Source organism: Cupressus sempervirens, chromosome 4 (genome assembly GCF_028749045.1).
Source record: "Cupressus sempervirens isolate cs-2001-9-10 chromosome 4, ASM2874904v1, whole genome shotgun sequence".
Classification (NCBI taxonomy): Eukaryota; Viridiplantae; Streptophyta; class Pinopsida; order Cupressales; family Cupressaceae; genus Cupressus; species Cupressus sempervirens.
In genome coordinates, this window is record NC_143121.1 from 182,699,053 (window position 1) to 182,716,016 (window position 16,964).

The following is a 16,964-nucleotide window of genomic DNA, read 5'->3' on the forward strand; positions in this document are numbered from 1 at the left end:
AGGAATTTTGATGTGAAAAACCATACACCAAAATAATTTAATTTTGAGGCCGTTTGGGGTTAAGAAGATCAAATCCTCTCTTAAACAAGTAATCTCCTAATTTGGAGTTCTTTAAAATCATGATATCACGTTGACCCCATCTACAAACTAGTAAGAAAGAGAGGGGTTGAATGAGATGGTAATTAATCCATTTAAGACCATCTAATAGGGAAAACCAAAGAATCCTAGTACTCAATAGCATTACTTCCTAGTCTCTCAACTAGCACATTCTTTAATGTTGGGAACTATAGATTGAAAGCTAGCAAGGGTTGGTGGGCCCACTGATCAAGCCAAAAATCCACATCATTACCTTTCTCAATTTTCCAACGCTACCATTGGTTAGAAGAAGGATAGTTTTTTCAAGTTCTTCCACATGTTAGATCAAATTTGAGGTCAAATTATCTTTATATTTAAGAAGTTCTCATTTCATAGACTTTAAAAAATATATAGCATATGACAACAATCTGCAAATAATTCTTCCCAAAATGAAAAATGTGTAAAAAAGGATAACTTGAGATGAAGCTATGATGGATGTAGGGAAACATTTTGAAAATAATTATAAGGGTTGAAAAATTAATAAAAATAATTTAAGAAAACTACAATAACAAAATAATTTCCAATGTATTATACATATTTTGGAAATAGATATATATTTTTAATTGTTTATATTTCTCAAAGGCATTTTTGGTTATAAGTTTTTGAAAATTCTTATTCTTGAATTAAAAAAAGGTACTTTATGGCTTTTATGTTAAATTTCATTTTTGAAATATAGAGTGCGAGAACTACATTTTATACCACTTTTCTTTTCAGATTTAAACTTTGAAGGCTTTAAATTTATAGATTGATAAGTCAATGGGACTTATGGTTTTGATGAAAAAAAAAATTCATTTCTCTTCTTACTAAAAGAGAATAATTTAGAATATAAATCTTTAAAAATAGTTACCAAATATTGAAATCAAAATCTATTATTTATCACAATACTACAAAAATGTGATATAAATTTGATGAAGAATAAGCTTAAATTTTTAATTGAAAGTATTTTTATCCCCTAAAACCTAAAAACTTTTGAGTGCTCCAAAATAATTTTTGAAGATCCAATCAATTATCAATTCCCAGCCATGGAGTGAGTGAAACCCAATACATAGATTAGTTGCTAAATTAATAGAAAAGGCTTTCATTGTATCACTTAGGCTGTAGAAGACTTCTTGGATCCAAGAATTTAGAATGCCAAGTTTCTTCTTACCCAAAATAACACAAACACTTAAAAAAACCAAACCTATTAGATTTGTTGTTAGATGTGAGATGATTTGGATACAATCTTGATTATATATTTTGACTAATTGGATCTTTTTTTCTGCATTTCTACATGAATACCATGCGAATGCATTTGTGAAGAATCTTCCATCATTATTTCTAACAGGAAGAGTTCCTCTATTTTTTATAACTTCTTTTATAGTGTCTTCTTCTTGTAAATAATAAAAAATAAAAATTGATTGACCAGTAATCAACCAATTTGTAACCCAAGGTTCTAAATCATTTTGTAATGAAATTGAAATTCCCCAAGGAAATACTATTAAACATGTAAGATATTGTAGAGAAGCTAATGGTTTATATTTGGCAACTTCCAATTTGTGAGTCATTAACAAACTTGATTCATTGAAATAACAATACATGACACATTTAACATCATATATAACATAACAAAAGCATTCATTTTCAAGCCCAAATTGAATCCCAGCCCATCTTAACCTCTTCTCATTTGTCATGCAATAAATTATTCTATTATTTGAATAGAGAGAAATAAGTCTTAATTAGTGGGGAGTTCCCATTTCAAATTAATTAAAAAAGTTGTATTTATTGTGGAAATGAAGGATTCTTTGCTTAGCTTCCTCCATTTACTCAGCCTAAAATGAGGGTGAAGGAGCTAAAAAAAAGCAACAATGTTACAAAGAATGTAATGTAACATACTAGAATTTATTTACTATTATCAATTAAGGCAAAGTTAAACTCAAAATTAGATCAAACGAATAACAAGTTTAGAAGATTAAAAAATAAAGAAAAGGAGATCAAAAGATGAAAATATTAGTTTATGAAAAAGGCTGAATCAATAAATCAACCATTAGTTGCACTATTTCAATTGTTCTAGCTAGACATGGTGAAAAAGAGTTACAGATTGGATGTGATCCCATAAATGATAGTACTTTTACTCTTACAAGATTTTTCATAGCTACAATTATAGATACTTTGCAGTCTAAAGATTATCATTATGAGGATATTTGGTTCGAAGATGTTATTCATAAAGTTTATGGCGGGGTAGATTATGTGGAAGCTGGGGGGCACCCGCAGGTGTTGGATATGAGGGATATGTGGTAGGAGAGACTATGAAATTGTTAAAAGATTTCAACCTAATAATGATTTTATTAATTAACAACTAATAGGAGAAATGTGATTTTATATATATCTTAATTTAATATTTCATTTAGAATTAGAGGATGTGAGTTTGATTTAAACCGATAAATTTCACTATGCTTTATTACATTTATTAAATTTATTGCTCTTTCATGCACATCACGTGCTAAGTATATTGATTTAAAAAATCATAAAATAATACATAATAAAAAAAATATTTTTAAGGATATTTTAAAATTGATAATTTCGTTAAAATATTCATATATAAATAAAAATAATCTTGATATAATCTTAATTTTATGTAAGCAATAAAACTTAAATAGCAACATGAATTGAGAAATGAATGAAAAGATAAACAATATATATTTAAAAATAACAATTTTAATCTCTTTATAAATATGGGAAAGTATATTTCACATGATTAAATGAATTTTTAGAAATGTCATAAAAATAAAAAATATAGAAATGTTTTAATTAAAATAATTTTTCATTTTTGAAATCCTTAAACGATATAGGATGCCCCTTAAAATTTGAAATATAGAAAATAAAACAAATCATAGGAAGACAAGCATTGCAATCATGCCAAGCTAGAATGCTTAGTTCATGCACTGCATGTATTTAGTGTTGATAAAAATTTAAACTTGATCAAATTATAGGAAAATCATATAGATCTTATAACCATTACATTATATTAATTTTAGCATTTCAAAAGATTAAATTATGACCATAATATTCATCAAGTACTAAGCAATTGTGTTTATTCTAGAAATAAAACCACAATAATTGGTTTTATTTTGTGTACTTATTATAGAAATAAAACCATCATAAAATGCTTTATTTTGTGGCATTATCATTGGTGGATACAAGGCTTCAATTACAATTTGAGAGAACTTTATAGTTACAATTTGCAAGGAAAACATGTAATAATCTTAGACTCTGTAGAAGTGCCCTCAAACTTGAAAATCATCAAAACCTATACATAACTTTCTTTTAAAAACATAATATCTTCAACCTTTAAATTAGATTAGAATGTTGTCATTCTTACTCAAATCACTATTCCAAGCACCAAAACCTAATCTTACAAATTGACGCAAGGAAGGATGGGGAAAACTAGGGCCAATGGCACACCTAGCTCTCCAAATCACCCTGCAAGAGTTAACACAACAGAAGCAAACACAAAGAACAACAACCCAAGGAGGAAGAAGAGTAAAATGCTTTCATTGATTTTTCAAATATTCAATATACATGCCCAGCTAAAAGGCCTTCTAGGTTATGGCCAGATGCAAATACATTCACATTCAAAGATCCAACAACAAATTTTCACTTTCTAGCTCTGCTCTGCAATCCTCTTCCCACTCTTTAATCGGCCTAGTTATAAGCCTAACTACTCTATTTATACTTGCTAGAATGGCTTACAGATCATTGTAGAACATAGAGAAGCCACAATTTGTCTCTCAAAAAATATTAAATGAAAATAAACTAAAATTAAATACACAAGTCGGCCTATATCAACAATTATTTTTCCTAAAATTGATGTCCAAGAAAAATAACAATATCTCCTAGCTTTTATTAAGTTAGAAATCACACTTTGAACTATGGGTACATATGTAGGTCCTCTACAACCCCTTAAGTTCACAAGGTCCAATTCATTAAAGAAAAGTGTGCATCCATTCTAAAAGTTAGGCATAGGAAATTGTTGTACAGAACTACAAGAAATTGATGTTCTTGGAGAATTACCATATCTCCAAAACTATAAGAATTTATGAATTTCTCTCTAGAAAATAGATAGTACTTTAGGCCCTCTTGAATCCTTGAATTTTTTAGCCCTTCATTGACTTTTTAAAATTAGTTAGATGGTCTGCAACATGCACCCAAAAACTAGAAAACATAGTTTCATCATAACCCAGTTTCAACATCAAAGTAAAAATTGAAAACATGCAGGATAGAAGTGCAACCTAGGATGCTCCTATATCAAAAAACTAGGGTTGGAAGAAATTATTCTCTTGAATCATTGAGATGTCACAACCTGAGTTGAGTCCAACTCAAATTGAGAAATCCATAAAGCATCTTCCATAGGTCTGTTCTTCCACTTCACCAGATATTCATAATAATATTTTCCTCTTATGCTCTTACCAATTCTTTGATCCAATACCTATTCAACTTCTTCAGTTTTCTTCTTAGGATAGTCCTTTGATATAGCAACTTCATCATCTAACTCATGATACTTGTATAAATCAACAACATTGAATATAGGAGATATATCCATGTCATCAGGTAACTCAACTTCATAAGCATTTCCATTGTCAAATTTCTTCAAGATCTTACAAGGTCCAAACTTCTTCATCTTCAGCTTACTATATGTTATAACTAGAAATCATCCTTTCTTTAGATGAACCATCACCTCATCACCAACTTGAAAATCATGATGTCTCCTAGACTGATCAACATTCACCTTATACTTTTGATTACTTTGTTTTATCCTCAACTTCACTTCCTTATGCAAAGACTCCATAAAATCAAAAAATACTTTTCCTCTAGCACATTTCTTTTCTTCACTAGCAATATCTCTCAAATTTGATACTCCTCTAGAGTACATTCTAGTGACAATCTCAAAAGGTGTCTTCCCTATACTCCTATTTATAGAATTATTATATGCAAATTTAGCTTGTGCCAATACCATCTCCCAATTACTTGGCTTATTCCCAACTAAACATCTCAACAAATTACCCAAGCTTCTATTGACAACCTTTGTCTGTCCATCGATTTGCACATGGAATGTAGAACTAAACTTTAGCTCAGTACCCATCTTCTTCCACAAAGTCTTCCAAAAATAACCAACAAATTTACTATCTCTAACAAAAATAATGCTTCTTGATAATCCATGCAATCTCACAATCTCTTTAAAGAAAAGTTCAACAACATGCTCCACATTTGATGTCTTCTTACATGGTATGGAATGATCCATCTTAGAAAATCTATCCACTACAACAAATATGGAGTCATACCCCTTCACCATCTTAGGCAACCCAAGAACAAAATCCATACTGATGTCACTCCACGATTTCTCAAGAATAGTAGTAAGTGTATACAAACTAGTATTCTGGCTCACTTCTTTCGTAACTTGACAAACTCCACAACTCTTTTACAAATTTCTAAACATCCTTATAAATTTGTGGGGTCAATAATACTTCTCTTTCAGCAAACACAATGTCTTATCAATTACAAAATGTCCAGCCAATCCACCACTATGATTTTCCTTAATCAAATTCAGCCTCATAGAGCTTCTAAGAGTACACAAATAAATAACTTTTAACAACATACCTTCTTAAATGAAATACTCAACATACTTACTTATGCAATCTATTAAATTTGGTGCTCTGCACTCTCTCCACGCCTCATAAAAATTAGAATCAACATCATACAATGCTTTCATTTCATCAAAACCAAGAACCTTAACCTTCATTTCAGTCAACAAAGAATATCTTTTACTCAATACATCAGCAATAATGTTAGTAACTCCACTCTTATGCTTAGTGACAAATGTAAAATTCTGCAAATACTCAACCTGCTTCATATGTCTTTGATTCAATTTATTTTGACGTCCCAAGTATTATAAAGCTTTATGATCAGTATACAACAAAAAATCCTTAGGAATCAAATAATGTCTCCACTTCTTCAAAGCTTGAACAATAGAATAGAACACTTGATCATACACAGAATACTTCCTTTTAGCATCATTCAACTTCTCACTAAAGAAAGCAACATGCTTACCTTTTTGACTTAGTACAAACCCTATTGCATTACCACTTACATCACGCTCAACTTGAAATACTTTGTTAAAATTAGGCAAAGTCAATACAAGTAATTCAACAATCTTTTGTTTCAAAGTCTCAAAACTCTTATCGGCTCCATGTGTCCACTTGAATTCCTTTTATCTCCCCTCATTGTCTTAGTCATAGCATTACAAACAACATTAAAATTATTTATAAACTTCCTATAAAAACTAGCCAAACCATGAAATGATCTTACCTCAACCACATTTTTAGGTGTAGGCCATTCCAAAATTGCTTTAACCTTCTCAGAATCCATCTTCAATCCACTAGCTAAAAACAAAAAATCCCAAATACATGATCACCTCTTGCATAAAAGAACTATTTTTTAGATTAATCAGAAACTTTTCCTCTTTCAAACTCTCCAATACTTGTCTAATATGCTCAAGATGTTCTTCCTTAGCCTTAATAAATATCAAAATATTATCCAAATAAAAAATTACAAACTTACCCAAGAATATTTTCAGAACTTCATTCATCAACCTCATGAAAGTGCTAGGTGCATTAGTCAAACCAAAAGGCATAACCAACCATTCATTCAAACCATCTTTTGTTTTGAAAGTAGTCTTCCATTCATTGCCTTCTCTAATTCTAATTTGATGATAGCCACTCTTCAAATCAATCTTGGTAAAATACTTTGCTCCACTCAAACAATTCATTATGTCATCCATCCTCGGCATAAGAAACCTATATTTCATTATGATTTTGTTAATAGCTCTGGAATCAATAAACATTCTCCATTCTCCATTATTATTAGGTGCTAATATAGTAGGTACAACACATGGACTCAAAATTTCTCTGATGAAACCTTTCTACAACAACTCATGCACTTGTCTATTAAGTTCTTCATTCTCTGTAAGTGTCAACCTATATGGTGCTTTGTTCAGAAAACTAGCTCTAGGAATCAGATCCATACAATGACTTATGCTTCTTATTGGAGGTAAACCATTTACTCATTCAGTAATTCTATAATTTTTGATGTCATTCTGTCATTACCAACTTCTACTACTTGGTCATTACTACCAACACTCAATCCTCTAGGAACTATAGCAAAACAAACTTGGTTCTTATTTACTTCCTTTTCAAATTTCTTTTCATTAACCATACAAACTTTTATTGCAGTATAACTGACCTCATCTCGACTTTCAATCAAGTGCAACAATGTTTGTTTGTTTCCATTTACCCAAAGAGTATATTGATTCAATCTTCAATCATGCACATCATATCTATCATATTGCCAAGGTCTACCAAAAAAAATATGACAACAATCCATAGGCATAATATGACACAAAACTTCATCAAAGTAATGTCCAATTTTGAACTTCACAAGGTATTGCTCACTTAGCAATATCTTATGCTCATCTTTGGCCCATGAAATATGATAAGGTTTGGGATGTTTTAGCCTCTGCAACTGCAACTTTGTAACCAACTCTTCTGATGCCAAATTTGTTGAACTTCCACTATCAATTATTACCTTGCAACATTTTCTAGCCATCTTGCATCTTGTCTTGAAAAGACTTCTTCTAAGGATGGGTTCCTCATCACTTCCCTTATTACACAAGGTTCTTCTCAGCATCACATTTTCTCTAGCCTCAAGTCCACATGGTGAACTCTCAATGTCTTCTTGAATCACGACATTTCTATTATTTTGCCCACTTTCAAAAGATATACATTCAAAAGATCTATGCCTTCTTTTCCACATCTAAAACAATTACGATGAAAACTACCTCTAGGATAAGAATTACCTCTTCTTTGGTAAGATCTAGTACCTCCTCGGTGTGAACTACCACCTTTCCACTCGGTCTTGTCTTTGTCATCATTTTTCCAGTCAGATTTTCCTTTATATTGCACAAAATTTTTAGATCTACCACTTCTCCATAGAATCTACCTTTGGCTCTCTACAATCTACCACCTCTACCTCTTTGTATTTGTCCATGCTTCTTTGTCAAGGTCTCCTTAGATTTCAAGGCATATTGAAGGCTTCTTCCACACTTTCCAACTTCACAAAAATTATTTTATCTTGAATTATAGATCTCAATCCATTTATGTACCTTGCAATTTTCTCAACATCATCATCCACATGTCTAGAACTGATGTCCAATCTATAGAACTCCTTAGTATACTCTTTCATAGTCATGTCTTTTTGTTTCAAATTTTGTATCTTTCTCAATAAACTAACTTGGTAATCAGCTGGAAGGAATTTTTTCTTTACCTTGTTAACCATCTTTGGCCAAGTTCTGATCTTCTCCTTTCCTCTTCTTTGTCTATCAGTTTGTGAGTGCTCCCACCATAGTGATGCATGACCTTTCAGCCTAGTGACTACAATCTTCACCTTGTTATTATCAAGAGTGTTTTCATACTCGAAGAACTTCTCCATATCTGAGATCCAATCAAACATAGCATTGGTATCCAACTTTCCATCATAAGGAATAACTTCTATAGTAGGCTTTGAATGTGCCCTAGACAACACTTGCAACAATGGTTTGGTGTTGTTGCTTCATCATCACTTACATCATCAAGATGTGCTTCTCTCCTCTAGGCTATCTCGACAACATCTAATATAGTTGTAATTTGTCTCAACTAATCCAATAAAGCATCATCAACATTTCTTCTACCATGAACCATCTTTACAAATCAGGTTCCTGCAAGATCATAACCCACTACAAGTTATAGGTTAAATCTGCAGATTTGCCACCCTAAAACCAAATCCAAATTAGGGTTCTACAAGTACCAATCTCCACAAGGATGAAACTTAAGCTTTGATATGACCTGATACAAGGAAGGATGGGGAAAACTAGGGCCAATGGCACACCTAGCTCTTTGAACCACCCTACAAGAGTTAACACAACAAAAGTGAACACAAAGAACAACAACCAAAAGGAGGAAGAAGAGTAAAATTCTTTCATTGATTCTTCAAATATTCAACATAAATGCCCAGTTGTAAGGCCTTCTAGGTTATAGCCAGATACAAATACATTCACATTCAAATATCCAGTAGCAAATTCACACTTTCTAGCTCTACTCTGCAATCCTTTTCCCACTCTCTAATCTGCCTAGTTCTAAGCCTAAAAACTCTATTTATAATTTCCAAAATGGCTTACAAATCATTCTAGAACATGAAGAAGCCACAATTCAGCTCTCAACAAATATTAAATGAAAATAAACTAAAATTAAATACACAAGTCAGCCTGTATCAACAATTATCTATCCTGAAATTGATGTCTGAGAAAAATTGTCATATCTCTTAGCTCTGATTAAGTTAGAACTCGTGCTTTGAACTATGGGTAGATATTTGGGTCCTCTAAAACCCCTTAAGTGTGTAAGGTCTGATTCATTAATGAATTGTGCACATCTATTCTAAAATTTAGGCACAAGAAACTGTCATGCAAAACTACCAGAAATTGATATTCTAAGAGAATTGCCATATCTCCAAAAATATTTCAGGAGTTAGGACTTGTTCTCTGGAACATAGATAGTACTCTAAACCTTATTGAATCCCTAAATTAAACATCCCTTCATTTATTTTTGAAAAATAGTTACATGGTATGCAATAGGCACCCAGAAACTAGAAAACACAATATCAGCAAAACCTAATTTTAGCAACAAAGTAAAAACTAAAAACATGCATGATAGAAGTGCAACCTAGGATGCTCTTGCATCACAAATTTTGATGCCAAAAGTATAATTTTTGTAAACAACAAGAAATTCTATAGATGAGAACATAAAATCCCCATGAAGCAAGAAAAAGGCATAGATCACATACATTGAGAATATCTTTATTCCAAAAAAGTTGGTGACACTTCAAAGTCCAAGTATTAAATTAAATTAAATATTTATAATCCAAAGCTATAAAGGAGAAAAAAAAATTACCATAGTAAGAAGAATTAAAGCTTGACATTGCACTTGTGTGAAAAATTTTAAGGCTTAGCACCAAACGTAAGCTTTCCATTTGGGACCTGAAGTAATCTAATTTGGCTATAAAGAAATTCCCTAATAATTTTGATGGTCATCTTGATAAAGAGGTCAGTGGTATTTTTGTTATTTATTCTATTAAATTTCTTTGGCATTGAGTTCTTACACCCATAATAGAGTATATTCCCCTTGATAGGAAATATGACAAGACCCATACTTATCACTTTGTGTTGTTAAACCATTTCAGATATAAGAAAAAGGTGTGTTTCCATTTTTATATTTTGTGCTTTCTATCGCACAACATAAATATGTTGAGGTCTAGTCATAACACACCTATAATGCCTATGGGTTTATTAAGGATGATTCATATTTATGTTTAAAAAAATATTTCTGAGCTGATTCCAATGAAAATTGAAGATCATAATGGTAAAAAGATGATCTTAAGGGAAAACGTAATGAAGGGTAAAAGAATTTTAGTGGATTCACAGCTTGAAGTCTATTAAGAACAAGAAGAATAAGGTCAACAATGTGTAGCTATAGTGAGATTCTAAGGAAGATAGTGATTATGAAGAAGAGAAAGAGGAGAAACTTGGTCAAAGGAAAGTGTAGATGGAAATAGAGAACTCGTAGTAACAGGAAAATATTCAATTAGTCAAAAGAATGTTCAAAGGTGGTATGAAGTCCCCTCCTTTGTTAAACTTAGAAAATAATGTGATCATTTCTTTGGTGATGAAAAAATATAGAAAAATCTAGTGAATTAGAATGAGACAAGCACCCCTACTACCACCAAGAAAAATGATACAGTATCTATGAACAACAATGTTGAAGAGGAGGAACCTAAAGAAGTGATTAGGCTGGTAGGTCATGAGGATTCAATTGACCATGATGTGTATATCTCTCCTACTAATGTCAAAATTAAGGACATTGAGTGTCAACCCATGAAAAGGGATAAAGTTTTATGGGAAGAGAAAGAAATTAGGAATGGAAGAATCCCAATGTTGCATGTTGTAGATGAGGACAAGTTCAATGTTAAACTAACTAAGGATGACATTAGAAACCTAGTTGTTGATCCTCCCCCATGAGGTTTACGAAACTGCTAAAGTTGTCTCCCTATATTTTCTTAGGATGTATGAATTGAGTTTTCATGCCATCAAGAGGTTGAAGCTAAAAAGAAGGTCTCTTGATGGGAGAATTGAAGAGATGCAAAACATTAAAGTTAGAAGAGGGTAGAAGGAGAGCACCATTGAATGGTAGGAGAACAAGGAGGTTATAGAAGAATTGAAGATGAAGATAGAGAAAATGAAAAAGGTCAACAAGGATGTGTTGACTAAATACTAGAATTCATTGAAATCTTCAATTGAGTGTTTAAAAAGAGTGTTGAGCCATTTAGACTAGGCAAGGAGGTGAAGCATGTGTTTCACTTGGAGGAGGCTGATAAGGATGAAGTGGAAGTTGGTTCTACTAAATGAACTCACTCCAACACTAAGAAGAAACAAAATAAGGAAACTCAGATTGACTAGCAAGACATCAAATAGGTCATAGAGAAGATAAAAGGTGTTCAATAGGAGCTAAAAGACAAGGTGGAAGTGCTAGCCTAGCTTATTCCTCATCTTTTTTGTCTCTTTTTGTTTTATTTGATCTAATTAGACTACTAGTTGTGTTTCTTTAGTTGCTAGTTTTGGTGTTGGCTTTACCCAAGTTTTGTTGGAAATGGTAGTGGGTGTGTTTGCTGGTCAAAACATTGGTTCATTTTGGGTCTTAATGTTTTTAATCTTTCTATAAGACACTTAGGGTTTCAATTCCCCTATAAAAATCCTATTATAGCCTTAATAAAAAAAAACAAGAGGATGGTAACCAAGTAGAATGGCTTAAAGCCTACGTGTCTTCTAAGAATGGTTGCTTGTGTGAAAAATGTGTACTGAGTAATGTTTCAACCATCCGTTTATTGATTAACTTTCTATTTAACCCAATGGTGAAGAGGGAATGGTGGATGTTTCTATGTTTAGTACGAGAATTCACCTTGACTTTTCACCCAACTTTTGAAGCAATGGTATTCTCTCTATTTCTGCTCTCAAAACTCAAAAAATTCTCAACTATATTGTTAATTGAAGTAATGATTATATAATTGTATTCATCTCAAAATTAAAATTCTGAGTTTGTAAGGAAAACATTCATAAGAATAGGAAAAAAATAATGCACTTACTAAAGTAATATGAAAAAAAAATGTTAAAGTCGTTTTAGTATCGATTTTTCGATTTTTGGAGAGAAAATTTGTATTTCTGAGAACAAAACTACCACATATATACCTATCATATAAAATACAACCATTGAATTAATTACTTCAAACATAAAATTAAAAAGCGCAACCATTGAATTTTTTAAGTCAACCATTGAACTCAAAAAAATTCAACCAGTTGTGCTCTATCTTCTAGCTTTTGTATTATCAGGGACATTCCAACTAAAATAAAACAGATCCATATCGTTGTTATCGACTTAGGGAAATTTCATTATGAATTTGCTGTCCCTCTCCAACTGTTTAATAGCTGTAGCACAACGCGGGAGCAGATCATTTTCCTCCATCTAAGACTTGTCGTTGATAGAAATTATATTGCAATTAATATTTGTTTGTCTTGAGAGACATGAGAAACAACTGTAAGAAGCATTCAGCCAACTGTGGAAAAGTTTCTTCAAGATACATAATCGATATAATATAACGAAACCAGTAACATGGAACAATTCAATCATTTAAAATTTATAACGGCTAATCACGTGAGCTACGTTAAGAAATTTCTTCTTAGCGTATTCAAGATTTGACAAAGTAAGCTTGTCCTATTATCGTAACAAGCATGTAAAGCCAACATGCAATCACAATCAACATCTCTGCAATCCCCATTTGGCATCCATGAGATGAATAAAGACATTCATTATATCATTAAACACCGTATCAAGATTCAAGCATATACCCATTGGTCCCACGGGACAATGTGCAATGATACAAAACCGTGTAAAATGCCATTTTCAATATTCAGGCCTTCTGTTTGATATGCGTCACCTAACAAATATCTAATTAATTAAACATCGTTGAGTTTTGGTGTAGTTTTATTCTCTAGTTTGTACCGAGAGTGGCCCCTCATGTATAAATAGATCATTTGAGGAACTCATTTTTGCAGAACCAATTTGTCCTTTTATTTATTCATAAATTGTTTAGAAGGAAGAACAGATAAGTTATATGGTAATTTGAGCATTAAGAGTAACTTGTGGACAATAGAGAAGTTAATAATGAAGAAATCAATAACATTTTCAGTTCTGGCAGTGATTTTTATTGTGTGTTCTCAAGCTGATGGCTATGGAGGACTGAAGGTGGGTTATTATAGCCATAGATGTCCTCAAGCTGAATCCATTATCAGCACAACGGTATCAAAAGCTCTAAAGAAGGATCCTACTTTGGCTGCAGCCATCATAAGGATGCATTTCCACGATTGCTTTGTGAGAGTAAGTAGTATCATTCTCTTCATTTTTTATGTATGATTTAAAAGTAAGTAAAATATGACATGATAATGTTATTATGTATACAGGGTTGTGATGGATCAATTCTTCTAGACTCCACACGAGGAAATAGAGCAGAGAAAGTATCATCTGCAAATTTCCAAAGCCTTCGTGGGTTTGAACTGTTCGACGAAGCAAAAAGGATTTTAGAATCAGTCTGTCCTCAAGTAGTTTCTTGTGCTGACATAATTGCATTTGCTGCACGGGATAGTTCATATGAGGTAACAAATAATTAAAAGAGATGAAAAAAAACCCTAATTCTTGGTTTGTTTGATTTTTAGTCTTTTGGCACAGTACATGTAATAGTTAATTTTGTGTGTCTTATGTACAGTGGATTCTGATGATCTTTTCATATTTACTTTGTCATATATTTGAGTAATTAAAAGAAAAAACATGGTAGGGCTTTTATGTTTAAAAGTAGTCATTTCAATTGACATCTAGTACAAAATCTCTATTGATCTATTTACCATTTATTGTGACAACTACAAATTTGTACAACTGATCCAATGATTGTGGATAAAATAAATATTATTATTAGTGTTCATAAGATACATAAAACTACATTTATGCAGGCTGGCAAAATTAGCTGGGATGTACCAGCAGGACGCAAAGACGGGAGGATTTCAAGAGAAGATGACACCATTAACAATTTACCTCCTCCGTTCTTCAACTTCCAAGAACTAACAGATATGTTTGAGCAGAAAGGCCTCTCTCAAGAAGACATGGTAGTTCTATCAGGCAAGTACAGCTATATATTAAAATCTAGATAGATACACTACGTAGTCAAATCTGATAATTCCAATACTTTCTTTTATAAGTAATCGATCAAAATTTTGATTAATTATAATTTGTTAAAATTAATTATTATTATGTATTAAGTAAGAATAGACTCAAATCAAGACTTTCCAAATAAAAAACTTACTATTGTATTGTAACATTAATGTCTTCTTTCGCAGGTGCACATTCCATTGGTGCTTCTCACTGCTCGTCCTTTCAAGACAGGCTATACAACTTCAACAACTCAGGTGTTGCAGACCCTTCATTAGACCTTCAACTGGCCAAGCGCCTCAAGCTTAAATGTCCGCGTACAATGACTTCAAACCCACTTGTACCTTTCGAGAGCATTACACCAAGCAAACTGGACAATGTATATTACAGCGAGCTTCTCAGAAACAGGGGACTGCTAACATCTGATCAGACCTTAACCACAAATTCTGAGACTCGTAAGTTGGTAGAGATTAATTCAAGGAACCCAACATTGTGGCGTAAGAAGTTCGCGTATGCAATGGTGAAGATGGGGTCCATAGACGTAATAACAGGATCGCAACGGGAAATCAGAAAGAATTGCAGAATGGTCAATAGGCATTGAGAGGTCATGATTTTCTTACTGTTGTAGGAAGTCGGGCGTTTAGTGCCGTCTCAGATGAAATATTGATTGTAATCAGTGGACAAATAAAAAACGACGTGTATGTCGACGCTGGTACTGCAAGGCGATTTATAGCTGTAACATTTTGTTCTAGAAAGGCGTTCCGTGATATTGTTTATTCAATTTTGTGAAAAATTATTTTATCTCTGGTTAAAATATTCTTATTTTGATTTGAAAAAATAAAACAAAATAAATTTCTAATTAGTCCCTCCGTGTGTATAGATTAATATAATTTAATTAAATTAAATTTTCATTAGTCCTTCGTTGTGTATAGATAAATATGTTGGGCGAGCTATTTTTACAATTGCTAATAACAAAACAAAAGTTATTACTAAGATTGATAATTTCAATTCTTATTTCTTTCATCTTTTTCATTGGTAGATAATATTTTATCAAGATATATGTGTAAGAGTCTACAACATCTCTCATCTAATTTCTAAGGTTTGCATTAGAATCTACTAGAACTTAACATATAATAGTAACTAACCTCAACAACCAATACTAAATCATAAATAATCTTAGAGTGTGTTATCTAAAATAAATTATCCAAATATTTTTCTTATTTTTGATTAAAAAATACTATTGGAGAAGCAAAATATAAGTAGTGAAATATTAGCGTTAGGGTATTTCCATGGTTTCAAGTGTGGTGTGAGAAAGTACAAAGCACATGAAATATTTAATAACCATTTATTTAATGTACATCAAAAGACAATCAACCTCTAGTTAATCCACGTCTTACCAAAATGGATGTATCCATCACCGATCTCATCAAGAAAAAAGAGGACCTGGAAGACAAGTTCGACAAGATGGCCAATTTTTTTGTCTATGTAATTTATTCTACTGCAACTAGACTTCATTTGTTGCAGGTTCAGAAAGAGGAGAGCAATGATGCCAAAGATATGGAAACAACTCATTTGCTATATGGCTTTTTGCCAGACAATAGGCTGTGAGTACTATAGGAGAACCCAAATAATCTAAAGAAGGGGAATCGGCCCCTGCTCTCTTGCTTTTCCTTTTTGTTTTTGTTTACTAGTTATTGTTTGGCCCATGCAGTCTTCTTTGTTGTTAAACATTGGATTTGTTTCATGCCCATAGAGGTTAATTGGGCTAGTTTTTTGTATAATGATGGCAATATGTTAGTTGTTAGCAGTAGTAAGTTGTTTTACATAAATATGTTACTCTGAGGGATTTTGATATTAAAGAAGAGGGTTGGTTAATCATATGGGAATGACTCTTGGCTGATTTTTAGCGTTATTTTTTTAGTTCTAGGTCTGCCTCCTTTTTGGATGCTTATTAATATAAAAAAACATACCTCAAAAGTTTGACTTGGATGTTCTACTTTATTCATTGCTTTATTTGTTAAAATCTAAACTTATTAATAAAAAAATTGGGTCATTTTTTAAAAAATTGATTAACAATATACTAGAGAGTAATAGAATATTTATTATAGTGCTAATTTGCAACTTTTGCTTAAATATTTATACTATACATTAAATATTGTTTTGATTAGACTTAGAATTATTTAATTTATAATGAATTTGGGAAAAAAATATTTAGTACAAATTATTGTCATTTAGATTTTTTTTTATTTTAAAGAAATATTTATGTTATGTATTAAAAAATTATTTTAATTAGAATCAAAATAAGTTAATATAATTTGGAAGAGGTAAATGTATAGGAGTTCAAAATATTGCAATAATAATAAAAATTCATATAGAAAGCTTATAATACCCTGTTACAGAACCCAACAGAAATTAATTTAAACATGATATTAAAATTTCAATTAGCATATTTTTATTACA

The 16,964-nt window shown here is 31.7% G+C and overlaps 1 protein-coding gene across 1 annotated transcript; it reads left to right on the forward strand.

Moving 5' to 3' along the window:
• The first annotated feature begins 13,469 nt into the window (after positions 1–13,469).
• Positions 13,470–16,112, forward strand: LOC149560584 (peroxidase 5-like). The gene is made up of 6 exons (XM_089827641.1): positions 13,470–13,682; positions 13,766–13,957; positions 14,309–14,474; positions 14,693–15,098; positions 15,182–15,275; positions 16,029–16,112. The coding sequence occupies exons 1-6, from the start codon at positions 13,470–13,472 to the stop codon at positions 16,110–16,112; spliced, it is 1,155 nt and encodes a 384-aa protein (XP_089683767.1).
• The last annotated feature ends 852 nt before the right edge of the window (positions 16,113–16,964 follow it).